This window comes from Zingiber officinale, chromosome 11B (genome assembly GCF_018446385.1).
Source record: "Zingiber officinale cultivar Zhangliang chromosome 11B, Zo_v1.1, whole genome shotgun sequence".
NCBI lineage: Eukaryota > Viridiplantae > Streptophyta > Magnoliopsida > Zingiberales > Zingiberaceae > Zingiber > Zingiber officinale.
The window spans coordinates 5,446,161-5,472,879 of NC_056007.1; the positions used below are offsets into that span (position 1 = coordinate 5,446,161).

Genomic DNA, 26,719 nt, shown 5'->3' on the forward strand with positions numbered 1-26,719 from the left:
TCTACCGTTGCCCCCTATTAAAATTATAAAACAATTATATATTTTTATTTTTATAAATAATATAAATAAAATATATTTTTACATATTTTAATTTTATTTTTATAAAATAATAACTTTTTATAATAATAATAATAATAATAATAATAAAGTTATTATTTAGTACAACCGCTTCTACTCTCGTTTTCCAGCCACGCTTTTTCTCCGCAGAAAAAAAAATCTGCGCCTATCTGGCTTTTTAAACCCCCTCCACCGCATCCCCCTTCCTCCTCCAGTTGCCCCCATTTGGCCTCTCTCGCCCACTCCTTCTTCTTCACGGAATCTTGATCTCCTCCCCTGCGCTTCCGTTTGTCGCCGTTCCCCCCTTCCCTCGTCCCGAATCGGAGCCGCCATGTGCGTGAAGGATGAGATCGGAGGGGAGGAGGCCGAAGAGATCCAAAAGTTGGGATCCCCCTCGAGCTTCGCCAGTTCGCCTGTGAGTGTTCTAGTTTTGTTCTGTTTTATCAACGAACGGCCTTTCAGAAATGCCCCCCTTTTGTGTTTGGTTTCGGGTGAGCTTGTTTTTTTGGTTCTTCGAACTTGGATTCTTGGTATTTGTTAACAGTTCGGCCGATTGGAGTTGAATTTAAGTGGGTTTTAGCTGAAAAGTTGTTTCTTTTGTTCTTCTGGTTGAGTTGAGGGTGTTGGTAACTTTGATTCTTGCTCTCTTATTGTTTTGGCTCTTCTGTCTTCTAGGAGAACTTTCTGCGTGATGAACACAGAAATTTGCGGTTTGATTTTTTATCAAATCTAGTTTTTCTTGTCTAGATAGATTTTGTTCTTTTTTATTCAATTAGGAAATACTGAACATTTTCTGCCTATTGTTTCTCAGTGAAAAAATAAAAAGTAAACTCTCAATTCCTTAAAAATTGAATCTTCACTGTCTTCTTGAACTTCCATTTCAGATTGTACTATTTGGTAGCTATCTTGCTACTGATTCTTCTTCTTCTCCTCATGATCAATTGTTAAAATAAATAATAACAGGTCTACATCATCACTGTCTGTTTTAATAAAAAATGGATATGATAAAATCAGTGTCCAAATAATTGCTCAGCTACTTGACCTTGACTTTGTTGGTTCAGTGTTCAGATTGTGCTCTTTCATGTGCAAGATAAATGTGTTCTACATTTAATATTCAACTATTCTTCCACCAAACTGGAAGAATATTAATTATTTAATAATAATAATCTAACTTTGTTTGGCTGATCTATGTATCTACTTCTACCGAAAATTGTATTGCCTTTTAGACTTTTATTGATTTTTCAGAATACCACTATAGTTCTATTGTTGTTGTTTTACCCCCTATAAATTGTTATACCTTCTAGACTTTTACTGACTTTTACTGTTAAACTGGTTTTTTTGCCCTCCCTTCTTATTATGGACACTATTTGTGATGAATTCAGTTTTGGCTTTAAGCCATAATGGACACTTAAGTTAGGATTAACTGCAAGTTTCGGCTTTAATGAGCTAATTAACTTTCAGTTTAAGCTTGAGAAATCTCTTTCCTATTTGGAAATGTTAATGAATGGGGCAACAGATACATTGGCATTTATGAATCTTCTCAGTTCAGATCTACTTCTCAACTTGATCAAAAAAAATTTCTGCTTTTTACTAAGATTTTTCTTTTGTGGTTTCAACTAGTTTGCCTGTCTTTGGCTGTAAAGCTAACAATCTCTAGTTTTGTTCAGATGGAGAGGATTTGTGAGAATACAGTCTCCATTGACGATCTCAATCCGGTTATGAACTTTGTCCCGATCGTCCGTTCTGGGGAATGGTTTAATATTGGAGCTCGAGAGCACATGGAAGATACTCATGTATGCATCAGTGATCTAGCGAAAAAGTTTAGGCGTCGCTCTCTTGATGCGGAGGCGGTTTCATTCTACGGGGTAACTTTAATTTGATTTGTTCATGTGTTTTATGCTTTAGTGGTATTAGAAACAAAGACTTATTGATTAGGTCACACATCAACTTCAAAATCTTTCTAGTTTGTCTGTTCCTATTTGATTTGAGATTGACAAACATGTCATTTTCAAAGATGTTTTGATTTGTCAAAGCAAAAGATCTTCTTTTTGAATATGACTGTAACTCATTTCACACCAGATGAGATTTAACATTTAACTGCCTGCCTCTTACGGCCGTATTTGTGCCCCCGGGCTTGACACAAATGGTAAGCGCATGATATTCTGTCCGGATCGAGCAGGGGTCAAATCCTAGGGATTTCATCACACCCCGCCATGCGTTTGTCACCTATGCATCTATTGAACATCCCTCCATATAACATGGGGCCATTGTAGGAGGGTCGTTAACGTGGTGGTTCTAGATTTTTCTTGTAAAAATGGTTTGTATTATTGTTCAATGACTCGGATATCGTCTGACTGTTCTGTTTCTTTTAGGTGTTTGATGGGCATGGTGGGAAAGATGCTGCACATTTCGTATGCGATAACCTACCGAGGATCATCGCTGAAGATTCTGACTTCCCACTCAAACTTGAAAAAGTTATTGTCCGATCATTTCTGCAAACTGATTTGCAGTTCGCAAAGACATGCTCTCCTCAGGCATCTCTTCCTCCTTCAGGCACTACAGCTCTAGTCACAATGATTTTCGGAAGGTAACTACTAAACGAAGCACATCTCTCCCAACTTTTGTATATGCGTTTTGGTTCGAGCAACTGTAACTGAGGGAAGTCAATTTTCTGTAGATCGCTATTGGTCGCGAATGCAGGTGATTGTCGAGCAGTCCTTTCGCGACTTGGTGTGGCTATCGAAATGTCCAAGGACCACAGACCCTGCTGTGCAAGGGAGAAGCACCGTGTTGAATCCCTCGGTGGTTTCATTGATGATGGCTACTTAAACGGACAACTAGGCGTCACTCGAGCACTAGGAGATTGGCATCTTGAAGGCATGAAAGTGCTCGGGCAACCGGGAGGGCCACTCATTGCCGAACCAGAGTTGAACCACATTACGCTATCAAAAGAGGACGAGTTCTTGATCATTGGTAGTGATGGCCTATGGGACGTCTTCTCAAGCCAAAATGCAGTGGATTTTGCAAGGCGACGATTGCAGCAGCACAACGATGTCAAGGCATGCTGCAAGGATATCATTGAGGAAGCATTAAAGCGAGGCGCGGACGACAATCTCACAGTCGTTATGTTGTGCTTCCATGCCGATCCTCCCATGCGTATCACACATCGGGGTAGGTTACAAAAGACCATATCCGCTGAGGGACTTAACAGCCTCAAGAGCTTGTTAGAAGAGAAGCCATCTACTAAAGATAACTAGAGTTACATTGTTTCGTAACAACCTATTTATACGGCAAAGTGTATCGTATCTCCGCAACCAGAGAAATAAAAAAGCCTGATGGGTCGATAGGCCAGTCTCATTCTTGTAACAACATTGTAAACATTGACATTCACACATAAAGAAAACAAATGTTGTATGAAATCCATTTCATAACAATTGCCTATTATAACAACTACGATATGATAGTTATTACAAAATCATAACTACCTATTATAAAATTATTATAATTAATATAACTATATAATTATAGAACTTATAATCCCGTAAAAAACTATAAACTATAATTGATATTAGTGTAAATTAGAACCCAAATGCTGCTATAATATAATATTAATTATTATTAACTAGGGATGAAGTATCAATACAATAAATCTATAAAATAAAAACAATTTTAAAAAATAAAATATAAAAAGGAGAGATGAGGCACTCTTTTAATAATAAATAAAAAATTGCACCCCCAAAAAAATCTATATTTATACTAAAAATACAAATCATACGAGAAAACTTGAAAACATTTTCCTTAGTTTTATTTTCTTTGGACTAAAAGGAAAAAAAAGAGTTTTAGTTTTGATCATTTATTTTTATTGAAGGGAAGAAAAAAAATATTAAATCATATTTGTAATTTTAAATAAAATTTTATTTATTTATCATCTATTCTAATCACACAAATAATTAATGCATTCCACATTTATTTAAATAGAAAAATCAAATGCATCATTATAAGATGAATTATGGAGTTCTATTCCAAAAACTATTGTCTCAGACAAATGGAAAGTAAACAAGCATTCTTGTTGTAACTCATAAGAATAACATGATTCGAAAAACAAATTCACTTTGAAATGGAAAATTTCGTAAAGGAAATTTAGAACTCAAACCGCGGTGAATCCCTTCTTGCCACGACTGCTTGTCGATCCAGCAGGAATAACTTTTAGCACGTTAAAACGAACAGTCTTGGAAAGTGGCCTGAATAGAAGATAATATTCAGAGTTAATGGAATTATAACAAGATGTAAGTCATTGAAATGACTTCTAAATTTCTGATTCTTGCTAAATTTGAAGACATCAATTTTGCTGGATAGATTATTAAGCTCGAGTGGTTTTTCTCAAGGTGATGGTCCTCTGAGATCATGGCAAAACTCGTTTAGGCGAAGACAGTAGGGATCAAGATTGAGACAGCTCAATTGGCAAAAAAACTCAACCGGATAAAAAGAGTGAGGATCATGATAAAGGCGGCTCGAGCATGCAAAGTTGAAGCCCAATCAGACGAACAAAGCTAGATTGGGTTGAGGATCGAGCAAGTAGAGCTCGGCCTAGCAGAGGTAGAGGGAATCTTGTTCAAAATAAGGAAGAGGGAAGGGTAGAGATTTAGATCAGGCCAAGGATGGAAAACATTGTGCTTCTCTAATCATCCAACTGGCCCCTAAATATATTGAAGTTTCATCAAAAAGTGAGAAGCCGAGGATTACCTGCACTGACCAATTATGACATGGTCACCTTCCTTTACACGAAAACAAGGGGAAATGTGTGCAGGGATATTGGAGTGTCTCTTCTCATATCTACAGCCAAGAAATTGCCATCTTTAGTGCTAAAAATAAAGCAAACATAAAAAATACTGTCATGGCAGTTTAGTTCCCTTCTTGCCTTTGATATTTCTTCACATAGTGAAGGTAGTTCCGGCGTACGATGATGGTTCTGTTCATCTTAGCACTGTGGCAAGTGCCTGCTATGATGCGACCACGAATTGATACAGTTCCAGTGAATGGGCATTTCTTATCAATGTAGGTCCCTGCAAACAAGGGATTATGCTTCAGTGAGAAAGCAGTAAGAAGGTTCACATATCACTGGAATTCATAGAGGCATTTAAGATAAGATTGTCACCTTTGCCAATATATAATTAAACATTCTAAAACTTAAAATGTATTATAAAAAATACTAAAATTAATTTGACTTGGTAATAGTAGTCCATGTCACCAAGATCCAAGAAGTTCTAAGACACAATGCAACCATTGGAGAAGAGCACCTAATAACGGAACACATTCATGAAGGAGAGGAGAAGCGATTTAGCAGAACTACTAAGAGTTGGCAAACATCTCCTAAGAATAAAATAATTTCGGCACTAGGAATGAGATAGAGTATTCAAGGGACCGAGAGTCTAATTGTAAATGGCCTACAGATGTTGACATAAATAAATTGTAGATAGTAGAAGGGCACTGCAATAATATAACAGCATATCAAATACTTCAAGGAAAGAAGGTTGTTAGAATCCATACCTTCAATGGCTTCTCTTGGTGTCTTGAAGCCAAGACCAACATTCTTCCAAAATCTATTCCCACCCTTTCCAGGCTTCTTTCCCTTGCCAGATGTTTTTGAACTATAAATTAACGCATTGTACCAATGATAAGTCCTCAAAAATATATTTTATTAAATAAATAAATGAATGAACATCCATGTACGGACCTCAGAAACACCTTTGGCTGCTTCAAGAATGCTCTCTCTGTCTGTAGAACCCAGCAATGCACAAACAAAAAAACATTAGAAAATGCCAAACATGACCGAAAATGGCCCAACATAATGGCTTTGATCAACCATGCTGAAGGTAAAAGAGCAGCGGTGAAGTAAAATATAATCGATAGTGAAGCGCATCAGATAGGTAATTAGCGATAACTCGGAAAGCAAAACTCCATAACCACTCTTCCACTTAAATCTAAGGCAAGCCGGAAGCAAAGAAGTTAAAATCCCGAGCATCATTCTAAAGCGCATCAGAAAGGGGCCATATTGGCACAATGAAACCCTAATGGACCATCGAGTGCTTCTAAAACAATAAACAAGAGAGAGAAATATTGAACTTTGACGAGAAGTGAAATCCGCAGTAGACAACAGGCCATAAGGCACCAACGAGAACCGACCTGTTCCGCCATGGTCGATCAAAGAAGAAGGAACTTTGCAAACGAGGATTGCAAGAAAGCCCGGTAAGAAGATGAGATCAATTGGATACGGAGTTCCTGCGTCGCCGTCGAATCGAAACCCTAGCGAGAGCGCCGCGCAGCGTGAACGACCGCAACGAGTTCCTAGTATTTATAGGCGGGCATCGCTGATTGATTCATGGCCCATTTAAAAGTCACGTCAATTAACGGCCCAATAACAAAAAGGCCCATTCTTTGAAGGGGGAGAGAGTTCAGATCCTCCGGTCCGCAAGATCGGAACCTTTAGTCATTTTTTATGGACCAGAGAGATAGTCCATATAGACTAGATCCTTTAGTCTTAAAAAAAAAAATAAATGGATCAAAAGATGAATCACTTATAATTATAATCGAATTGTGGGCGTGATTCGATCGTAATTAGTTATAATTTTTTATTGGGTTCATTGTCCCCATAGATTATAATTTAGGTCGGGATGGATGGCAGAAGGCCGCTAATAGTGGGCAAGTAGTCATGCTACCAGACGCCTATCCAGGGGGCGGCCTTCGAGCATCCACCCTGATTCAATCTATAACCTAGAGGAACGATGAACCCAAAAATGGATCACAACCAATTATGACCGAATCACAATCAATTATGACCGAATCACAACCACTATCCTACCATAATTGCAAATGATCTATCCCCTAATCCATTTTTTTGTACCAAAGGATTTGACCTCTGGTCCACAATGTAATTATGGGCGGATCACGGCTGCAATTGATTGTGATCTCTTCAGTTCACCTTCTCACCCAGGCAGCCCGAGAATTCGTCCACTGCTAGCAACCTTCGGTCATCCATCCCGAACTAAACTATAACTTTGTTAAGAAGGTGAACCTAATGAGGGATTGCAACTAATTGCGACCGATTCGCGGCCACGATTCGACTGTAATTACATTATGGACTATCCTCTAGTCCACAAAAGCTGGATCAGAGGATCCTTTCTCCTAGTCCTCAATTTATGAGCCCTTCTTGGTCCTTTTAGTAATTTGCACATTGGATCATCATTGAAATCCGATCAAAATTAGTTGTGATCTCCCCTGATTCACCTTCTACCTAGGTTATAGTTTTGGGTCGAGTCAGACGGTTAGAGATTGTCGACGGTGGACAGATCACCCCTTGTTCAGCACCATATAATCCGCCCATCGCCGGTGGCATCCGATCGCCTGATTAGACCCAAAATTATTATCTAGGTAGGAAGATGATCCAGGGATATCGTAGCTAATTTTGGTCAAATTTTGATCATAATCTGGCGTGTAAATTATGGGAGGGACAAGGGATTGCGGACTAGTAAAGGATCTGATCTGAGCTTTTTCAAATTTAAGAAAGATTCATTTTGGACTACCAAATTAGTTAATTTCAAAAACATCCCAACATTTAACATATTTTCTAAATTATCCAAAAACTCGAGTATTTGATCCACTTGGCCGTTAGACCAACTCCAATCGGTGTCCTTTTACACCATTTTAGTGTAAAAGGGACACCAGGTCTACTCCAATGGAGACCCCAAAATCTGCACCATTTGGGTGCAGGTACGGATTTTTAAAATATATTATATTTTAATAAGCAAGTTATATTTAAAATATTTTTAGGTGTTATTAATCTGGTGAAAATATTTTTTAAAAAAATTATCTAAATTGTTTATGATCGTGTATTATTTTTTAATATTAAATATTAGTATATTTATTAAATTATTTCTAACAAAATTATAAAAATACTAATTTTAATTTTCTTGTAACTAAAAATATAATATCATAAAAATTAATAGTAATTATTATCGTAATAAAAATATTTACCAAATTAATATATATATATATATATATATATATATATATATATATATATATATATATATATATATATATATATATATATATATGTTGAATAATAAATTATAAGATGGAAAAATAGAATATTTTAAAGAATATTCCTTTTAGTGTAGGAAATGGCGTCCATTGATTGGAGTTGGAAAAAATTTTGGTGCTCAAATGACACAAAATTAGTGTTGAAATTGCACCAAAATAGATTTTGTGGTTGAAGAGGGTCTTAGAGCCATTTTAGACCATAAGGCCTGATTTCGAAAATTATCATATATTAGGGGCTGAGGTGAATAATTGCGCAGTTCGTGAAATTACCAAACTGTCCTTCTCAGAACTAAATGCCCGCCTGCGAGACTGGCAACATCGTAGGGGTAAAAAAGTAAAACCACTTCTTCAACGCCGCAGATTCCTTGAGCCGTCTCTCGATTCTGAAGAGATCGCAGTTTAGTGGCGCTGGCTTCTTCGATCCTTTCTCCTTCGCTTCTGGATCTGCTCCGGTAAGCAGTTTGTTCCTCCACCTTCGGATTCATAGGTCGCTTCTCATGGATCTGCGCTATTTCTGTATCGCCCGTGTAAGAATGTGATTTCCTCCTTCAAATCTCTGTTAATTTTTCCAAATCGATGTTCAATCGCTTCGAAATTTGTCATGCAACCATATGATGAATCGCTCGGGAGTTTTGTGTTGTTTTATTGGACTCATTGGATCCGGAGAGTTCGTTGCTTTGCCTCTTGGAGTGTTTTCGATCTGGAGATTATTATATTGTTTTTTATATATAAAAAAAAGTGTATTTTGAAGTGATTACCAGAGGCGGCGATACTAACTGATCCATTGTCTCGTGCTTTTAGGGTAGAATTGCAGTCGATTCCTTGAAGCCTATGGGTGGTTGGAGCTCACAGCTCCTCTTGTTATATCTGGCTGTTCTTTGCTCTGCGAATTATGTTTTATGTGGGAGTACAAGTCCATACGTACGTTCAGAATATCCATCTACCGATATCCCTCTAGATAATGAAGCGTTTGTTATTCCGGAAGGTTTCAACTCCCCGCAGCAGGTATAGCCATGGAAGTGCAATAACAATCATATTTATCAACACACTCATATGTTCTTCATCTTGTTGCTTTTCTGTGGTTTCCTTATTTGTCCGATACTCAATCTTCCTAGTTGTATTCAGGTTAGTGTGTTTTGTAGATTTATATTCAACTTACAGGAGATAAATATGTCATGCTAATAGTATCACTCGTGTGCGTGATAGAACCGAGATTGATGGAAATAGGGAGCGAGGTATATAATTTTGTGTTGGGGAAGCATAATAAGAATCATTCACATAAGTATGTTAACTATCTCATGTGTGGAACAAAAATGTTAACCTGACCTTCCAAATAGTATAGATGGACAGGACCATATTTACTAGGCCTTCAAAGTGAATTCCATTCTTACAACATGGTTGATTGAAGACCAAAAGGAGGTCTTAGATTAGGTTAATTAATCACCTTCCATTGTGCATTATATGTAATGTTGATGACTAATAGTCATCTTATCGAATGGAGACCTTTACGGACAATTTAAAGTATGCCTTCACCGTTTCTTTATAATAACCTTCTTTCTAACTTGTCAGTTAACTAGAGAAATGCTATAGGTTAAAGACCGAAAGCAGTGATTGAATATGTTTTAACTGACACTTATTGCACATTCAATCAGCAAAGATATTTGAGCATCATACATAGTGTTGATAACTTATAGTTATTTTATCAAACAGAGATCTTTACTGAAAACCTAAAGTATGCCTTCACTGTTTCTATATCATAACCTTCTTTCTAACTTGTCAGTTAGTTAGAGAAATGCTATAGGTTGAAGACCCAAAGCAGTGATATGTTTAATTGACATTTATTACTCAAATCAGCAACGATATCTTTATTGAAAACATATAATTTTCCTCCACTCTTTCATATTGCATAACTTGCAAATTATGACTTGTTTACATAGGCTTCTGACCTTGCTTTAGATGTATTTTTTCCACCTTTTGGTTCAACAATCTTACTTATGAACTGAGAAGCTAAAAACCTTTTGGTTCAGTTGCTATTTTACATCAATGAATCATTTTCAGTTTGTCTGATACAAGTTGTGGTTCAGGTGCATATTACTCAAGGTGACTATGATGGGAAATCGGTCATAGTCTCCTGGGTGACAACTTCTGAGCCTGGTTCAAGCGAGGTCTGGTATGGCACAGAGGAGAACAAATATGAGCTTAAAGCTGAAGGAGAAACAACAAACTACACATTTTATGATTATAGTTCCGGATTTATTCATCACTGCCTTATTGATGAACTCAAGGTAATGAAGTATCCTTTTGGAAAATAGTCAAATTGCCAATCAAGTGTCTAAACAGAAGTTCTGATGAACTAAAATGGTGTTTGTTTCCTTTGTCGCATATATTGAAGTAGCACCTCCATAATTGCTTAAATAATGACTACTATTGGCAGTTAACTGGACTAATATTTTTCTTAGATAAGATCATTTTAATAAATTACAACATGTTGAGAATAATGAGAATTGGCTTCTCCTTTAAATTTTGCTACAATTAGGAACTACTTGACCTCAATGTTCACAGTAACTTTTGATGGATATGTTCTATAGTTGAAGTGTCCTTGTCATGGGATAAATTTTCATCCAATAATCACTTGCTGACTACTGCTCTACTTTTAGTAGTATAACAATTTACATGATATGGTAAAATCCTTTACGTTTGCTGGCTGGTGCAATTCTTTAACTGCATTTTTATATGGTGGGCAGGCTTTTAACCTTCCCCCTGAAAAAATATCTATGACTGCTTTGCTTTTATAAACAGTTTTATTTCTTGTTTCGTATTTATTTATCTATCTATTTAGTGAAAATATATTTTCTACAAACTCTACTGTTTAAATTGATCACAGATTTTTGGTAATTAGCCTGTCAGATATCAACTGATTATTGTTGCTTTCCAATGTACTGTGTACAATGTCTATGGTGATTACTGGCAGCCAGATCTTTGGCTGAATTTTTCCAATTCCTTATAATGCAATCTATTAGTTCTTAATCAAACTTAGATTTGTTGATGTATTAATACCACAATTGTTTTCTTTTTTTTTTAAAAAAAAAAAATCATTTAGAACATTGTATTATGTATCTAATGTTTTTATTGAAAACATGAACCAGAAACTATAGCTGAATTATATAATTTTAAAACTGTCATTTTATGGTTTTTGTTGCAGTATAACACAAAGTATTATTATAAAATTGGAGCTGGTTCCTCTGCTAGAGAATTTTGGTTCCAAACACCACCTGAGATCCAGCCAGATGCTGCATACACATTTGGCATAATTGGTTGGTATATTTTTTCTGTTACAACTGATATCGAGGGAAATGCATAAATGATAGTATGGCTAATCTTCTAACATCATCAAGGTTTTGGATTGTTTTATCAGCTGTGCTAGATATATTCATCTTGTTTTAATGATCAAATGTTATTTATAAGATTTAGCAATGGAAATGTGGATAAGATATTCCTTGCAGAGGTTTTGTAAACAAATACAACATGAATGTTGATTGTTCACTTGAACATGAGCAACAAAATAAGGTAACTTTTGACAACAACTAGATAATCATAAATGAAGGACAAGGAAACTAGAGGAGCACTCTTCTTTGCTTTTGTTTCAAATTAATTGTAGCAAACACTTGGATAATTATCTTAAAGGTTGTAACTATCTAAGGATCTTTTGTAAGTGAAACGAGGCAACTTCTTTCAACTCTATTTTGTTTATTGAAAATGATGGAAAAGGAAAGTAGAGAATCACTGTGCTTTGTTTGCATGGATAGTGGTAAATACATGAATTATTAACTTGAAGGTCCTAGCTATAAGGACAAACATGGCTTCATCTGTAGAACATGCATGCCAAAAAGAGATGATTAATTAACTTTTTGAGAAACATTTTTCCTTCCAAGTTGAATCATGCTTTTGCAACTTGCAGTATTCTGTATAAAAATGCAGCCATAAATGTGATTTCTAATAGCATAGTTTTTATCACTAGGTGATCTGGGGCAAACTTATAATTCTCTTTCCACTCTCGACCACTACATGAAAAGTGGTGGACAAACTTTGTTGTTTGTTGGAGATCTCTCTTACGCAGATAATTATAAACATAATGATGGTGTCCGCTGGGATTCATGGGGTTGCCTTGTGGAAAAAAGTGCTGCATATCAACCATGGATTTGGACGACTGGCAATCATGAAATAGAGTATCGACCTGATTTGGTACTTTTTCTTTCATAGATACTTCTATTGGCTATACTACTTTTTGATTTTTAACAAGATACTTAGTATGCTGGAGCATTTTGCTAATGATATAATGTAAAATTTCCAGTATATTAAAAGCTACTCTTCTACCAAAATGAAATTTATTCTTACAAAAGCTATCAAAACATGCATATAAGAGATACCATGTTTATGTTGATAGATAATTTACCTTTGTTAACTATTAACTACTGGCTTTGTTCCTCCTTGATAATGGTCCTAGAGATTGAGGAGAAAGAAGCTTATACGCTCCCAAGCTAATAGATATTCATTTGTTTACTTTTGTTAGGGAGAGACCACTATGTTCAAAGCATTTTTGCACAGATTCTCGACGCCTTACAAGGCTTCCCAGAGCAGTTCACCCCTTTGGTATGCAATCAGGCGTGCATCTGCTCATATTATTGTGCTTTCAAGCTACTCTCCCTTTGGTATGCTTAATTGTCCTTCACTGCATCTTTTTTTGTAACGGGATGAAGTCATTTGTGCCTCATCAAATTTCTGACTAGATGAGAACAATAGGATTTGATAAACCATCTAAGTTATCGTCGACCACAACTTAGGCTTGTTGGTTAGTGATTGACTAGGGCTGTGAATGTTGAGCACAATTTGATCTGCACAGACAACCTGAAAGTAATAAAACATGACTTGAATATGTAAATGGGTAATCTGTTTACCAAGTTAAATTAATTATGGTAATTTATTAAACTTTTTTTTTATCTTACATAACATATGGGTAACCTGAAATTTTAAATTGTTTTAGATTAATACAAATGACACAATTGAGATGGCACAACCCCGATTTGGCATCCCTAATTTTATGTTTCATGTCCATGTGAACAGCCTTAACGAAAAGTTATCATGTTGTATCATAAATCCATAATTCCTTCCTAAAGATCTTGAAATAAGTTTTATCTTGAGAATTCCCCTTTTTATGATTAGGCATCAAGATTTAAGCTATCCTAGAATCTCAAAGCAATGATTCAACATTTTCACTCAGCAAACCATGAATGTAATAAGTTTTGAATTTTACGAATTTGTGACTATCACTACTTTGTTCAACATCTACGACCATTTTCTTTTTTATAATTCATTGTTAAAAGTGAATTCATTTGGATATTTATCTTGGATTTGTAATCTTTTTTTCAGTCAAATATACTCCACAATGGCATTGGCTGCGGGCAGAGCTGAAGCGAGTCAACAGAGAAAAAACACCATGGCTGATCGTCCTCATGCACGCCCCCCTTTACAACAGTAATACAGCGCATTATATGGAGGGTGAGGCTATGCGAGCTGTTTTCGAGAAGTGGTTTGTGAAATATAAAGTCGATATGGTCTTTGCTGGTCATGTGCATGCCTACGAGAGATCGGTATGTTCTACTCCTGATTTCTCTAATATTGTTAATTTGAGTATGCATTCAAGATGCCTAGTTCTTCATGTGGTTACTTGCCTTCTGGCCAATTTCCTACAAAGGAATTGCAGAAGAAGAAAAAAAAAGTGCTCTCTAATATTGTTAATTTGAGTATGCATTCAAGATGCCTAGTTCTTCATGTGGTTACTTCTCTATCCAAAAAGTGCATAACTTAGTAGTGATTGTGCAGAAATATGCTTAATCTCGACTCTACTTTGGAGTTTAGAATAGATGTTTTGCTAGTAGCTTAATTTTTGTTTCACTTTATGACTTACTACTCAGTTTTGCAGACCCTTCTAATAATAGTTTCACTTTCATTATAGTATCGCATTTCCAATATAAACTACAACATAACTACGGGCAACCGTTATCCTGTGCCCGACAAATCAGCTCCTGTATACATTACCGTTGGCGATGGAGGAAATCAGGAAGGTCTTGCTGGAAGGTAGCTGAAGAAACATTATATTAGATTCACGAATTGGTTGTCTTTCCTTTTTTGATGTTCTATTTTAATGCTCTGTAAAAATTCTTATAATTGGTGTAGATTTTTTGAGGTGCAACCTGACTACTCTGCGTTCCGGGAAGCAAGTTACGGGCATTCAACCTTGGAACTGAAGAACAGAACTCATGCTTTATACCATTGGAATAGAAATGATGACGGAAAACATGTACCGATAGACCACCTTGTATTTCACAACCAATACTGGTGGGTTCACTTGCAAGCAACTTTGATAGTTGAGTTTTCGATTGGTTATCATTGACGTTAGGAAACATCATGATGCAGGGCAAGCAACACGAGGAGGAGACGATTGAAGAAGCACAAATTCGCGAGCCATGCTGGCCTTTTTGCCAAATACGGAAAGATCTTGGATTCGCTTCCGTGATCATATTGAAGCAAAAAAAGCTCATCTGTTTCATGAGTTTGGCCAGAAAGACAGCCTTGGAATGTTTGTGTAGTATGTTGAATCATTTATGGGTGCTCGTGTTTATATATCGACGACCGCGGGCTTCTTGTTTGTATCATCCAAATAGTTTGCCTTATTCAATTATGGCCTTGCTGCTAATGTTTTTTTATTTAAATAATAATAATTGTTGCTACCGCGGATGTTCTTCCTTGTGAATCTCAAACAAACGATATTTTCCTCCTTTCTATTATGTAATCAGACGGTTATGAGTGTATCATATCGGAAATGCTCATGGGTTGGAATGATGGTTCGTAATAACTTAGTAATGGTTGATCTTGAAGAAGCAAGTCTAGTCGGGTAAATTTTATATAGGATATGATGACAAAAGACGAATACGCTCGTCTCCAGCACTTTCGTCAATCCGTCAATTTTACATAGGACATGATGAGATTGAGGATGGCTTTGTGAACCTTGTACACTTTGTAATCTGTCTTTTGTCGATCTCTTGTTAATCATTGTTGCTTCACTTGGCGAAAGCAACGGACGTGCATTTTGCACTGACGATGCCTTAGTAGAACATTGACTGCCGTCGGTGCGCCTATGGTCTGCATAATAGCATTCTTTTGTGAACAATGGAGTGGAAAGAAGCCTAATGAAGCTGATGGCGTTGCAGACACAATTGGACATGGAAAAGGACTGAGATTAAAAGAAGGTTATTGTCTTCTTGAATGTGTAGACTTGAATTTCTACAAAATGTTATAAAAGATTAACAAAGTTAAATTAAATTATAAATTAACAAAGATTAGTGAAATCTGAATTTGTACAATTAATTATATCTGTTTATATTAGATTTCAATTTATCATATTCAAATTCACAAAAAATATAAAAAGTGTTACAGTATTTGTATAGATTAGATAAAAAAAATTAAATTGTGGAACGATAAAAGTATTTTTTTATTATTTGAATTCAAATTTTTTTCTTCTGAAATTCTATTATAAATAGAAAAGGTAAATAACCATTAACACTAATACACTAACTATTTAATTACATTTTATTAAAGTTTTAAAATAAGTCATCATTATTTTTAAACTTTAATAAAAATATAATTAAACAGTGTGTGTATTGAGTATGTGAATGACTACTGTTATAATAAATTTCATTCAGGCTTGACAACACAACCCGTATTCAGGAATGGCAGCTGTATAAGGAGTAGATGCACCTGTCTCATTTTCATCCTGAAGCAACTTATCCAACTCCGGCCAAAGAAGCTCCCTCCTGAAAGTACAGTTGATATTTCATATTCCACAAAGGAGTAATGAGATAGTGATGGGCAAAAGAGAAAAAAGAACAGAAAACTGAAAAATAACTGTAGCCGACATTGGAATTTGGATGGCATGCATAAAAGTTTGCCGATACTACATACCATGCAGAGAAGTCATCCTCAATACACTGATCATCATCTCCCAACCCCACTTGGACAATGTGCTTGGCGCCTATGCAGAGGAAAAAAATATAGAAGAATATCCAAGTAAGAATGATGCTTAAATTCATTAAACACATCTACAAACTTGCACATGACTACTACATTACAGTTGTATTTATGAAACTCACAGATAACATGACTACTCAACTGTTTCTTAGTAACTCCTCATACCATGTTGACTTTACAAGTTTTTAGAGTAACAATTAGTCTACAAAACAAGTTAAATTCTCTAGAAAAATGAAATGCATGAACTTTGAGCTTGCAACTGAAGATATGATTTAAAATCGGCTCAAGGAGCATATGTGACTTAGTCAAATCACAAACTAAATAAATCGAGTATATACCTTGCTCATGAAGCAGTTCATCGACCACCACAGCAACCTTTGCAAGGACACAATACACAAATATATCAGCCAAGCAATTCCCACAAAAAGAATACTGACAATTTCATCATGCCAAACCTTATTAAAATGTTCATATTGCCGATTGCCCAAACCAAACACGCCAAATTGAAGATTTTCCAACCAGATTCCTCTCTCTTTCCCCTATAAAAAACTAATAATCAGCAATCGATCAAGGCAAAAGGATTATTGGTAGAATAGATTAACTAAATGTGCATGCTTCCAGAACCTCTGTAAACCATTTGTAGAACCGGGCAGCATTATCAGTAGGCTCACCATCTCCATACCTAAAGAAAACAAAGGGATCAGCTCGAACTTTGAGGAAGCTGATTGTTTATACAAACAAAAAATTCCTGGCTTTCAACTTACGTAGCCAAGAAGAACAAAGCCAAGCTCTCCTTTTTCAGGTTCTCCTCGTACTCATCATCCTCAGCAGCATATTCGTCCTATAATTGAGGAAACTAACTACAGATCAGTCAATTAATCAGTAGTTTTTCCAATTATCTGAAACAGAAGGAAGATGATCTTACGATATCCACGACTTTAAATATGGCATTAGGGTACCGTGCCTTTGCCTCCTCAGCCAGCGCCTAGAATTGGGGGGGAAAAAAATCTAAAGTCATGGGAGAAAAATTCAAAAAATGAACTAATCGGATAAAAACCCTAACCTTCGCGAACCCCTCAGCCGTCCCGGTCTGCGTCCCGAAGAAGACGGTGACCTTCTTCTTCCCTTGGTCCTCCTCCTCCGCATCCATCTGGGTCTTCACCACCAGCGGCTTCGGCGGCTCGGCGGGCTTCCTCCCGCTCGATCGCCAGACGAAGAATATCGCCACGCAACCGACGAGCACGGCGACGACGGTGCTGAGGACGGCGATCAGCAGCCGGTTCTCCGCGAAGGCATCCCCGGCGCCGGAAGCGAGCCCATCTCCCCCGGAAAGGGAGGCGACGACGGCCGACAAGAGATCGAGCGGCGACGCCTTCTCGGAACCCGTCTGCATCTTGTCGGATCGAGCGGTGAAACGGAAGCACAGATCCCCGATCTCTGTCCCTCTCCGCTTCGATTTGGGAGAACGAAGGAGGTCGAGATTGGGTCGGCGATAAGGGAGAGGGAGGAAGGAAGGAGGAGAAGATAGAGGAGGAGACGGTGAGTCGCCCGAAGACGGCTCTCTCTCTCTCTCTTCCCTCTGGCTCCCGTTAGTCAACTATTTACGGCATAGCCAAAGCGGTCAACTATGAACAGCGTACAGCGGTGCTCGTTTTCGTGACGGAGAAACTTTTGTCGGGTTGACACCGAAGTTTGCACAACGCACCCTGTACTTCCAGAATTTAATCTAATTTCCCTTTTCACACAATTGCTTAAAATAAAATAAAATAAAATTTCACTATTGTAAACTTTAAAGTGAATTTATAGGAAAACTTTAAAGTGAATTTATAGGAAATACTAGTGATCGTGCACATACGTATGTAATATAATACATTGAAATTACATTGGCCGGATGACGCTAGAGAATCCAGCAACAAACTATCGTAACAGGCTTCTCTATGAAAAAAATTAATTTAATATTATACTTATCTTAGTAAAAAAAACTAAAAAAATATATATTTTTTAACATTGTCGGTCTAAAATATTTATAGAAGCTTTTTTGATCATAGTGTTGTCAATTCTAAGATGTGAGACTAAAGAGAAATAAATTTTTTATATAAAACAACCAGAGAAAATTAATGATGAGAAAAATTCATAATAATTCGTCACAACTGATTCTCGAATCTAGATCACTAATTGTTTGCTGTAGAATTGACTAATAAATCTTGGAATTATTTTTAGTGTAAATAAAAAAAGATATTAACATAAATTCATTTTAGACTTCACCATAATTAATTAGTAAAGGGGGAAGATTTTAATAAAATAGTAAGATTACAATAAATTGATAAAAAAATAATAATAATATAATATTTCAATATAATAATATTTAATATAGAATAATTTTAATTACATAACAACTGTTATACGTTATAACAATCAAAAAGTAAAAGCTTACACAATTTGTACAAAATTAATAAATTTTGTATCAATTCTTAACTAATTTAAAATATTCATTAAATGTTTAATTTTTCTTTGGCAAAAAATTACTATGCTAGGATTAATATCCTGCTGATTTATCAATATTTATCCTTTTTAGAGAATGTAAAATCAAGAAGGATGACTTCCAATTTTATTCCAATTCTCAAAACTGAACAATTCGTACACTCATTTCCAATTTTTAATATTATTATATTAAAATATTTTTTAAATTCTAAATTGATAAAAAAAATTAATAAAAATATTTGTTTATATATATAGTAATTTTAAATACAGAATAACTGTTACACATTTTAACATTAAATTATAATTATAACAGCAAAAAAGTAAAAACATTCTCAAGACCAAACAAAATCCTCACCCCTTAAATGTAAGAACAATTTTTGTATATATAATAACGTTATTATTATTTTATATATATAATAATTTTTTCATCTCTTTTTTATGATTACGACATCACAATTTTTTTTTTATTTCCATTGATATGGTACTAAAAGGACATTCCTTTGTTGGGCAAGTGTGAAACTATGGTTTCCATTTAGATTTCTCTAGTTGGGAGGTGACACACGTAAAGACTAGATTGTTCCCCTCTATCGCCCATGTGCATATGGGTAGAGACGGAGCCACGTGAAGGCTATATCTGCATTAGAAATTATTAGGAATTTATTGTAATAATAATGATTAAATTATATGATATATCCTTTGTTAAAATTAATTTAAAATTTATTTCTTAACTATTAGTATTTTATATATAAATTAATTAATTAAATGATTGAAGATAAAATCAAGATACTAATTTAATTAAAATCCACGTGAGGGCTATATCTCATATCTACATTATAAATTATTAGAAATTTATTGTAATAATAATGATTAAAGTATATGATATATCCTTTATTAAAATTAATTTTAAAAATTTTTCTTAACTATTAACGGTACTTTATATATAAATAAATAAATAAATTAATTAATTAAATGATCGAAGATAAAATCAAGATACTAATTTAATTAAAATCCACGTGAGAACTATATCTCATGTCTGCATTAAAAATTATTAGGAATTTATTGTAATAATAATGATTAAATTATATGATATATCCTTTATTAAAATTAATTTAAAATTTTTTTAACTATTAACGGTACTTTATATATAAATTAATTAATTAAATAATTAATTAAATGATCAAACACAAAATCAAGATACTAATTTAATTAAAATCCACGTGAGGGCTATATCTCATATCTATATTAGAAATTATTAGGAATTTATTATAATAATAATGATTAAATTATATGATATATCCTTTGTTAAAATTAATTTTAAAATTTTTTTCTTAACTATTAACTGTACTTTATATATAAATTAATTAATTAAATGATCGAACACAAAATCAAGATACTAATTTAATTAAAATTGAATTCCCACAAAGATGTCTAGTTATCACTTTAGCATTCACAGTTCAATTCTTAGCTCGACATATTTGTAGAAATTATTTACTCTAAATGGGATACACAATCAAAAGATGTTGGGTTTCTGGACAGCTCGCCGCTAGCCCTTCTCGATTTATCATAACAGTCGGTGGAAAACTTTTGTGGGGTCGGACTGATCGCCCCAGATTCGACGTTACTTGACCTAGTCAAACAAAATACATCGGGTAGGTACGAAGATAAGGAACATGTTGGTCGAAATCAAAATTAATTTGGATTTGATTTGATAAAGTTCCCACTAAATCAAATTTAATTTGATTAAATTGATATGATCAATTTAAAATGAATTAGAAAATTTTTAAGCAAACATATTCTACTTTCGTTTCTTTTCGTTTTATTCTTTTCTACCTACGCAGCCTCACTCTTACTATCTCACACGCAAGTCTCCACGCGCTAATTTCTTCTTCTGATCCTCCATCCTTCACAGGACGGATGTATGGGCTATCAAGAGCCATAGACCAACCTTTTTATTATTATCTATATAATTATATTAGGCACTAACCTAACACGAAGTGAAGGTGCTGAATTAAAATTGGATTGACATGGAACAAAATCCATTGGGTAAGTGCATATATAAGAAGTATGTTATTCTAGATCTAGATTAATTTGGACTTAATTTGGTAAAGTTATGGTTGAACCTATTTTAATTTAGTTAAACTAATTTAACCAATTTAAAATGAATTAGGAAATTTCTAAGAAAATTTATTCTCTCCTTGTTGTTTTTATATTATCTTCCTCGTATGCAGCCTCGTTTCCACTGTCTCACGTGTAAGCCTCCACTCGCGGCCACGACAACTCCCTCCGTAGCTAGGCCCTCTCTCCTAGAGGAATAGTCGTCGACATGGCCACCCTCGACTGCCACGATGTAGTAGACGTGTCCTCCACACTAGCACTTACGAGTTATGTCTACGTCAGAGCCGAACAACTATGGATGGAGGTCCTATGCGAGACACTTAAGCATGGTCTCACGCCACTCTCGCTAACCAACTATCTCTACCACACCATTGATGACACACTCTCTAACACTACATAAGTGGTTAAACCTTTCACCGTGACCTTTAAACAATGTCTACGAATTAGATATCATTATTCATAAATTAATTTAATAATTTCATAAATAATGAAAAAAATATTCAATAAAAAATTTAAAATAGGTGAAATATAAGAAAAAGAGAAATGGTAATGTACATGTGCTCGTACAAAGTGAACTCAGACCTCTTGATAGACTTGGCCAATATGAGATCAGCCCAGCTCATCTCTCATTACTGGATCCGTCCCTGCATATGGGCATAGTACTTATAGTCCCCGGGACTATGATGTTGTGGTAGGATCATTAGATTGTCACATAGGTATCCGTAGTTTAATTCCAGTTATAATATTTTTGTAAAAATTCTTCTAGGCTGTCCACCATGTGCGCTTTTCGATTTACCCTGATAGCCAGTAGAAAATTTTTGTAGAACCGAACCACTTATCTTAGAACTAGTCAATAAGATTAACTGGATTTATCATACAGGCACATTGTTTAGGGAGGATGATACCGCAAAATTCACAAGAAGAGAGAGATATTTTCATAGATTTAAAGTTGATTGATGCGGTGATGAGGAGGAGCCCCACCTCGCGGAAGATAGCTACAACGGTGGAAGTCAAAGTCAAGGTGGTCAACACGCAAATATCCTCGACTGGTCGGGATACCATGCCCCGACCAGAGGGAGAAGGTTCCAGCCTGATCTCGCATTTGACACGAGGGAGGAGTCAAATGACTGACGCTTAATGGGGATGATGTGCATAAGCCGAACCAAGCGGCTTCCCTGCTCGGCGAGGCAGCAGGGCTAGCATTGGCAGAGTTCAAACTTTGGTTGAGTGGCTACCCCGCTCGACCGGGTAGCAAGGCTCGACATTGACAAAGCAGAATTCGGTCGAGCGAACGTGACACAAGCACTGTAGAATTGCGGTCAAGCGCACATGCACAAGAGTAGCGAGGTTCCGACCAATCGGGCAGACATCAGAGCGGCAGAATTCTGGCCGAGTGGCCAACCTGCTCAGCCTAGCAGCACACTACCTCTGATATCCATCGATATCCTTTTGGGAGTTGATGTCGTCGACATCGGGCATGGATAGCCAGAAGATCGTACGGTGGAAGATTCCAGGACTTCAAATGTTGAAAACATTTCTTCTAAGGTAACAGAATCTAAATCTTTAGAAATATAGTAAACATCTACTAATGATGCCTACTTAGTAGATCTAGGAAATACATTAAGCGCATACCTTAGTGAATTTCGGTTGCTTACCTTTTCTCCAAGATTTGTGAGTTCGGTGATTAGTTCCTTCATTCTTGAGTGAAGATGTGCAACAATTTCTTCTGCTTCCAGTTTTATATTGCTTAACTGATTCCTTAGAAGATCCCATCTCGTGAATTTAGCTTCGGGCGTCCCTTCGTGTAGCTCAAGGAACTTCTCCCAAAGTTCCTTTGCTGAGTTGTAGATGCTGATCCGATTGACTTCTTATGGCGGTAAGACGTTCAACAAATGGAACTCTGTTTTGTCGTTTGCCACGAAGTCGGCCTACTCTTTCCTTAAAAGGTTTTGTCCAGAAAGTGGTTATTGCTCCAATAACCAAAAAGACCTAATGCCTCGCCATAATCTGGAAGTCAATTAATAAAAAAATATTTAATTAACTAACTGATAAAATATTTAATTGTAATTAAATAATACTTTAAATAGTTACTCAAAAAAATTTCGATGTTTTTAACTTAGATTTTTTTTAAAAGACTTAAAGTTTTTTTTTGAAGTATCAGCTTTACTTTACCAAAATTATTTTTACAAAATTAATTTTTGCAAACTTAAGAAATTATTTATATTTTTTTGTGATATCAAAAATATTTTTTTTACTTAGAATTTTTTTTCTAAAATTATTACAATTTTTTAAGTGTTATTAAAATTATTTTTCAAAATTTTCAAAAACTTTGTAAGTTTTTCAAAATGTAGAAAATCATTTTCTTTTAACTAAAAACTTTCCTATTTTTTGAAAAAGTTATCTTTAGATTTTTTTTTATACTCCATTTTTTATGCGATCAAAGGGGAAGAAGGGAAGATTAAGTCTAGGGGGAGGTAGATTAAACATTTTTCAATTTTTGCACTTTAACTGTAAATTTATCGTTTTTACTTTATGTTAGTTTACCATAACTTAACTTGGATTACTCACATCAAAAAAAGAGAGATTGTTGGTACCCCAAAATAGTTTTGATGTAATTAAACAAGTTAAGTTAGGTTATGTTGTGTTTAATCCTGTATTTAAGTGTGCAGAACTTAGAAGCACAGGATATCGAGCAAAAGACGCAGTTAGCGAGAAGAACGGTACGGGAGAAAGCCGATGGGATCGGTGTGTCTAAGGGACGAGGTGCTGCGGAAGAGTATGCGGGCGGACGAGAAGCCGGAGCAGAAGCTTGCTCGAGGAGAAGGTAGGAAGTTGGGTTCGAGTAAGCCATATTCCGGATGGCCGAAATCACCTAAGCGAGCGGAGCCGGAGCGGAAGACCCGGACCGAACCAAGTGGAGCCGAAGTTGGAGGCCCGGAGAGAAAGTCAACAAAATGTTGACTTTCCCCTTCGAGGCACCCGGAACCATTCCGGGCGCCCGGAGCAGTCCGGGCGCCCGGAACCCTTCCGCGCGCTCGGAATCCAAGTTTTATCACTTTCAACATGGTCTTTGACCGTTGCGTCAAGAATAAGGTTTTATCTCATTTCAGGCACCTAGAACGCTTCCAAGTGCCCCCGAACATGGCTATATAAATAGCCCTGTTCCCAGAAGCTCAGAACAACATGAAATACAAAAGAACAACACTTGTGCTTGAGTTTGTTAGAGTTTAGCTTTGCTTTGTGAGCCTTGAATGTTGTAAGAGGCTTTTTCGCCCAGAAGAGATTTTTTTTAGTACATTTTTTCGCCTTAGATTAATAACATCCCCAGTTGTAACCAAGTAATTTGCTATGTCTCTTTCTTTTCAGTTTATTTCTTATTTTGTTTATGCAAGTGTTTTACTTTAAGTTATAAATCCGAGAAAGATTGTTTTTGCTCAATTTGTGCAAGAGCTATTCACCACCCCCCCTCTAGCCGACCTCCGAGGGTCTTAACACAATGATGCATTCCCATATCTGACTGGTATCTGCTTGTAACACTCAGGGCATACGATACATCAGGCCTTGTACATAACATAACATACGTGATAGATCCTATTGCGGATGAATAAGGTATTTTATCCATGTCAATCCTCTCATCTTTTGTGCGTGGACACAAAGACTTTGAAAGATGAATTTCATGCCTCATAGGTATGAAACCTTTCTTAGATTCAGACATGCTAAACCATTTTAGCACTCTGTCTATATATGTTGACTATGAAAAATCAAGCAACTTTTTCGATCATTCTTTATAGATCTTCATCCCTAGAATGTAAGTTGCTCCTCCCATGTCTTTCATGAAAAATATCGTGGACAATCAAACTTTCATTGACTGTAGAACTGGCACATCGTTTCCTATAAGTAATGTGTTATCAACATATAATATTAAGAATACGACTTCATTTCCACTAACCTTTTGATACACCCAAGGTTCATCTAGATTATGTGAGAAATCAAATTATTTGATCTCCTCATCAAAATGAATATTCCAATTCCTGGATGCTTGCTTTAGTCCATAAATTGACCGTTGAAGTTTGTATACTTTATTCTTGTTAACGATGTGAAACCTTCAGGTTGGATCATATACACGCCTCGAGCAAGTTTCCATTACAGCCTGTTTAGAATGATATGGAATTCAATTCCTTTTAGAATTGAATTGAATTCCATGCTTTGGAATGATTTTTTAGCTAAGAATTGATATGGAATTCAATTCCAATTCCATCAAACAAAGCAAAAGTAAATCACACCTCTTTATGTGTGATTTAGATAGAGAATTCAATTCTCCATATTATGTTCATTGTGCCCTCATTCTCTCTTCTTTGTAAATAAATATAGAAGGATAAAATGGTAAAACATAAGAATTCCATAACTTAAGTTGCATTTCATTCCAAACATGAGAATTGAATTCAATTCCGATGGAATTCAATTCATAATGGAATTCAATTCAATTCCATGACTTAAGTTATTTTCAAACAGGGTGTTAAGGAAAGTTGTTTTCACATACATTTGTTATATTTCATAATCATGATGAGATAATATGACAGGAGTATCCGGATAGATTTAAGTATGGCTAAAGGTGAGAAAGTTTCATTATAGTCAATGTCTTACCTTTGACGATAGTCTTTAGGCACCAACCTTACCTTATAGGTAATTACATTGTCATCTATGTCAGTTTTCTTCTTGAAAACTCACTTGCACCCTATAGGCGTAATGCCTTCAGGTGACTCCTCCAAATTTCAAACTTAGTTTTTCTACATGGAATTTATTTCTGAATTCATGGTTGTAAGTCACTTGTCCTTCTCAGAACTATTCAAAGCTTCTTCCTAATCAATAGGTTCCTCATCCTCAATGAGTAACACATCATTCAATTCTCTTACAAGAGATCCATATCTCTCAAGAATATTACGTGTTCTTTCTGATCTATGAAAATATTGTGTCATAATCGGTTGCGGTTCTTGATTAGGCATCTCATTAGTGTCTATTGGAGTCTCTTGAACTTCATCAAGTTCAATTATACTCCCATATGTTTTCTGTAAGAGAAACTCTTTCTCTAGAAATGTAGCATGCCTTGAAATAAATACCTTTTGTTCCAAGGGATGATAAAATTGGCAACCCTTAGTTTCCTTAGGGTATCCAATAAATAAATATTTATCAGACTTAGCATCCAACTTGTCTGATACAGTCCTCTTCACATAAACAAGACATCCCTATATTTTCAAATAAGATATGAAGGGTTTTCTTACTAGTCTATACCTCATATGAAGTAGTTGAGATTGTTTTCGTTGGGACTCTTTTTAGCAAGTAAATAGCATCATGAGTGCATAATCCAAAAGGCTTTGGGAAGATTTGCACGATCCATCATTGACTTAACCATGTATAACGAGGTTTGGTTATGCCTTTTAGATACACTATTATGTTGTGGCGTATAAGACGAAGTCCATTAAAAAAATATACCATTGTCCCTTATATAATCTTGAAACTCTTGGCTTAAATACTCATCACCTCGATTGGATCAAAGTATCTTAATATTTTTACCAAGTTATTTCTATAATTTACTTTTGAATTCTTTAAACTTTTCAAAGGTTTTAGACTTGTGTTTCATTATATACACATATCTATAAAGAGAGTGATCATCAATGAAAGTAATGAAGTAGTTATAACCTCCTAGTGCATAAGTTGACATTGGTCCCACATATTCGTATATATGAGCTCAAGTAACTTATCAACCCATTCACCATTCCCAAAAAAATGTAACTTTGTCATCTTACCTTTTAAACATGAATCACATGTATTAAATGTATCTAATTCAAATGATTCAAGAACTATAATTTTTTACAATTCGAAC

The 26,719-nt window shown here is 35.5% G+C and overlaps 4 protein-coding genes across 6 annotated transcripts; 2 read left to right on the forward strand and 2 right to left on the reverse strand.

Moving 5' to 3' along the window:
* Nucleotides 1-242: 242 nt before the first annotated feature.
* Nucleotides 243-3,476, forward strand: LOC122034901 (probable protein phosphatase 2C 27). Its single transcript, XM_042594257.1, has 4 exons — nt 243-472; nt 1,725-1,922; nt 2,430-2,644; nt 2,735-3,476. The coding sequence occupies exons 1-4, from the start codon at nt 389-391 to the stop codon at nt 3,312-3,314; spliced, it is 1,077 nt and encodes a 358-aa protein (XP_042450191.1). The 5' UTR covers nt 243-388; the 3' UTR covers nt 3,315-3,476.
* Nucleotides 3,477-4,055: 579 nt separating this feature from the next.
* Nucleotides 4,056-6,379, reverse strand: LOC122035380 (40S ribosomal protein S11-like). The gene is made up of 6 exons (XM_042594791.1): nt 6,241-6,379; nt 5,792-5,832; nt 5,605-5,705; nt 4,976-5,120; nt 4,801-4,890; nt 4,056-4,298 (listed from the first exon to the last, which is right to left on the reverse strand). Exons 1-6 carry the CDS (start codon nt 6,250-6,252, stop codon nt 4,205-4,207), a joined length of 483 nt encoding a protein of 160 aa, XP_042450725.1. The 5' UTR covers nt 6,253-6,379; the 3' UTR covers nt 4,056-4,204.
* Nucleotides 6,380-8,477: 2,098 nt separating this feature from the next.
* Nucleotides 8,478-15,026, forward strand: LOC122033723 (phosphoenolpyruvate phosphatase-like). 3 transcript variants are annotated; one of them, XM_042592879.1, is made up of 10 exons: nt 8,478-8,609; nt 8,959-9,162; nt 10,242-10,442; nt 11,360-11,471; nt 12,176-12,399; nt 12,728-12,866; nt 13,585-13,805; nt 14,171-14,292; nt 14,392-14,553; nt 14,632-15,026. In XM_042592879.1, exons 2-10 carry the CDS (start codon nt 8,989-8,991, stop codon nt 14,729-14,731), a joined length of 1,455 nt encoding a protein of 484 aa, XP_042448813.1. In that variant the 5' UTR covers nt 8,478-8,609; nt 8,959-8,988; the 3' UTR covers nt 14,732-15,026. The 3 variants fall into 3 exon arrangements, with proteins under 3 accessions (XP_042448813.1, XP_042448812.1, XP_042448814.1); XM_042592878.1 differs by having other exon boundaries at nt 8,538-8,684; XM_042592880.1 differs by having other exon boundaries at nt 8,543-8,692.
* Nucleotides 15,027-15,913: 887 nt separating this feature from the next.
* LOC122035338 (NADPH--cytochrome P450 reductase-like) lies at nt 15,914-17,843 on the reverse strand. The gene is made up of 8 exons (XM_042594749.1): nt 17,306-17,843; nt 17,168-17,227; nt 17,007-17,083; nt 16,867-16,924; nt 16,698-16,781; nt 16,581-16,617; nt 16,177-16,246; nt 15,914-16,028 (listed from the first exon to the last, which is right to left on the reverse strand). The coding sequence occupies exons 1-8, from the start codon at nt 17,633-17,635 to the stop codon at nt 15,914-15,916; spliced, it is 831 nt and encodes a 276-aa protein (XP_042450683.1). The 5' UTR covers nt 17,636-17,843.
* Nucleotides 17,844-26,719: the final 8,876 nt, after the last annotated feature.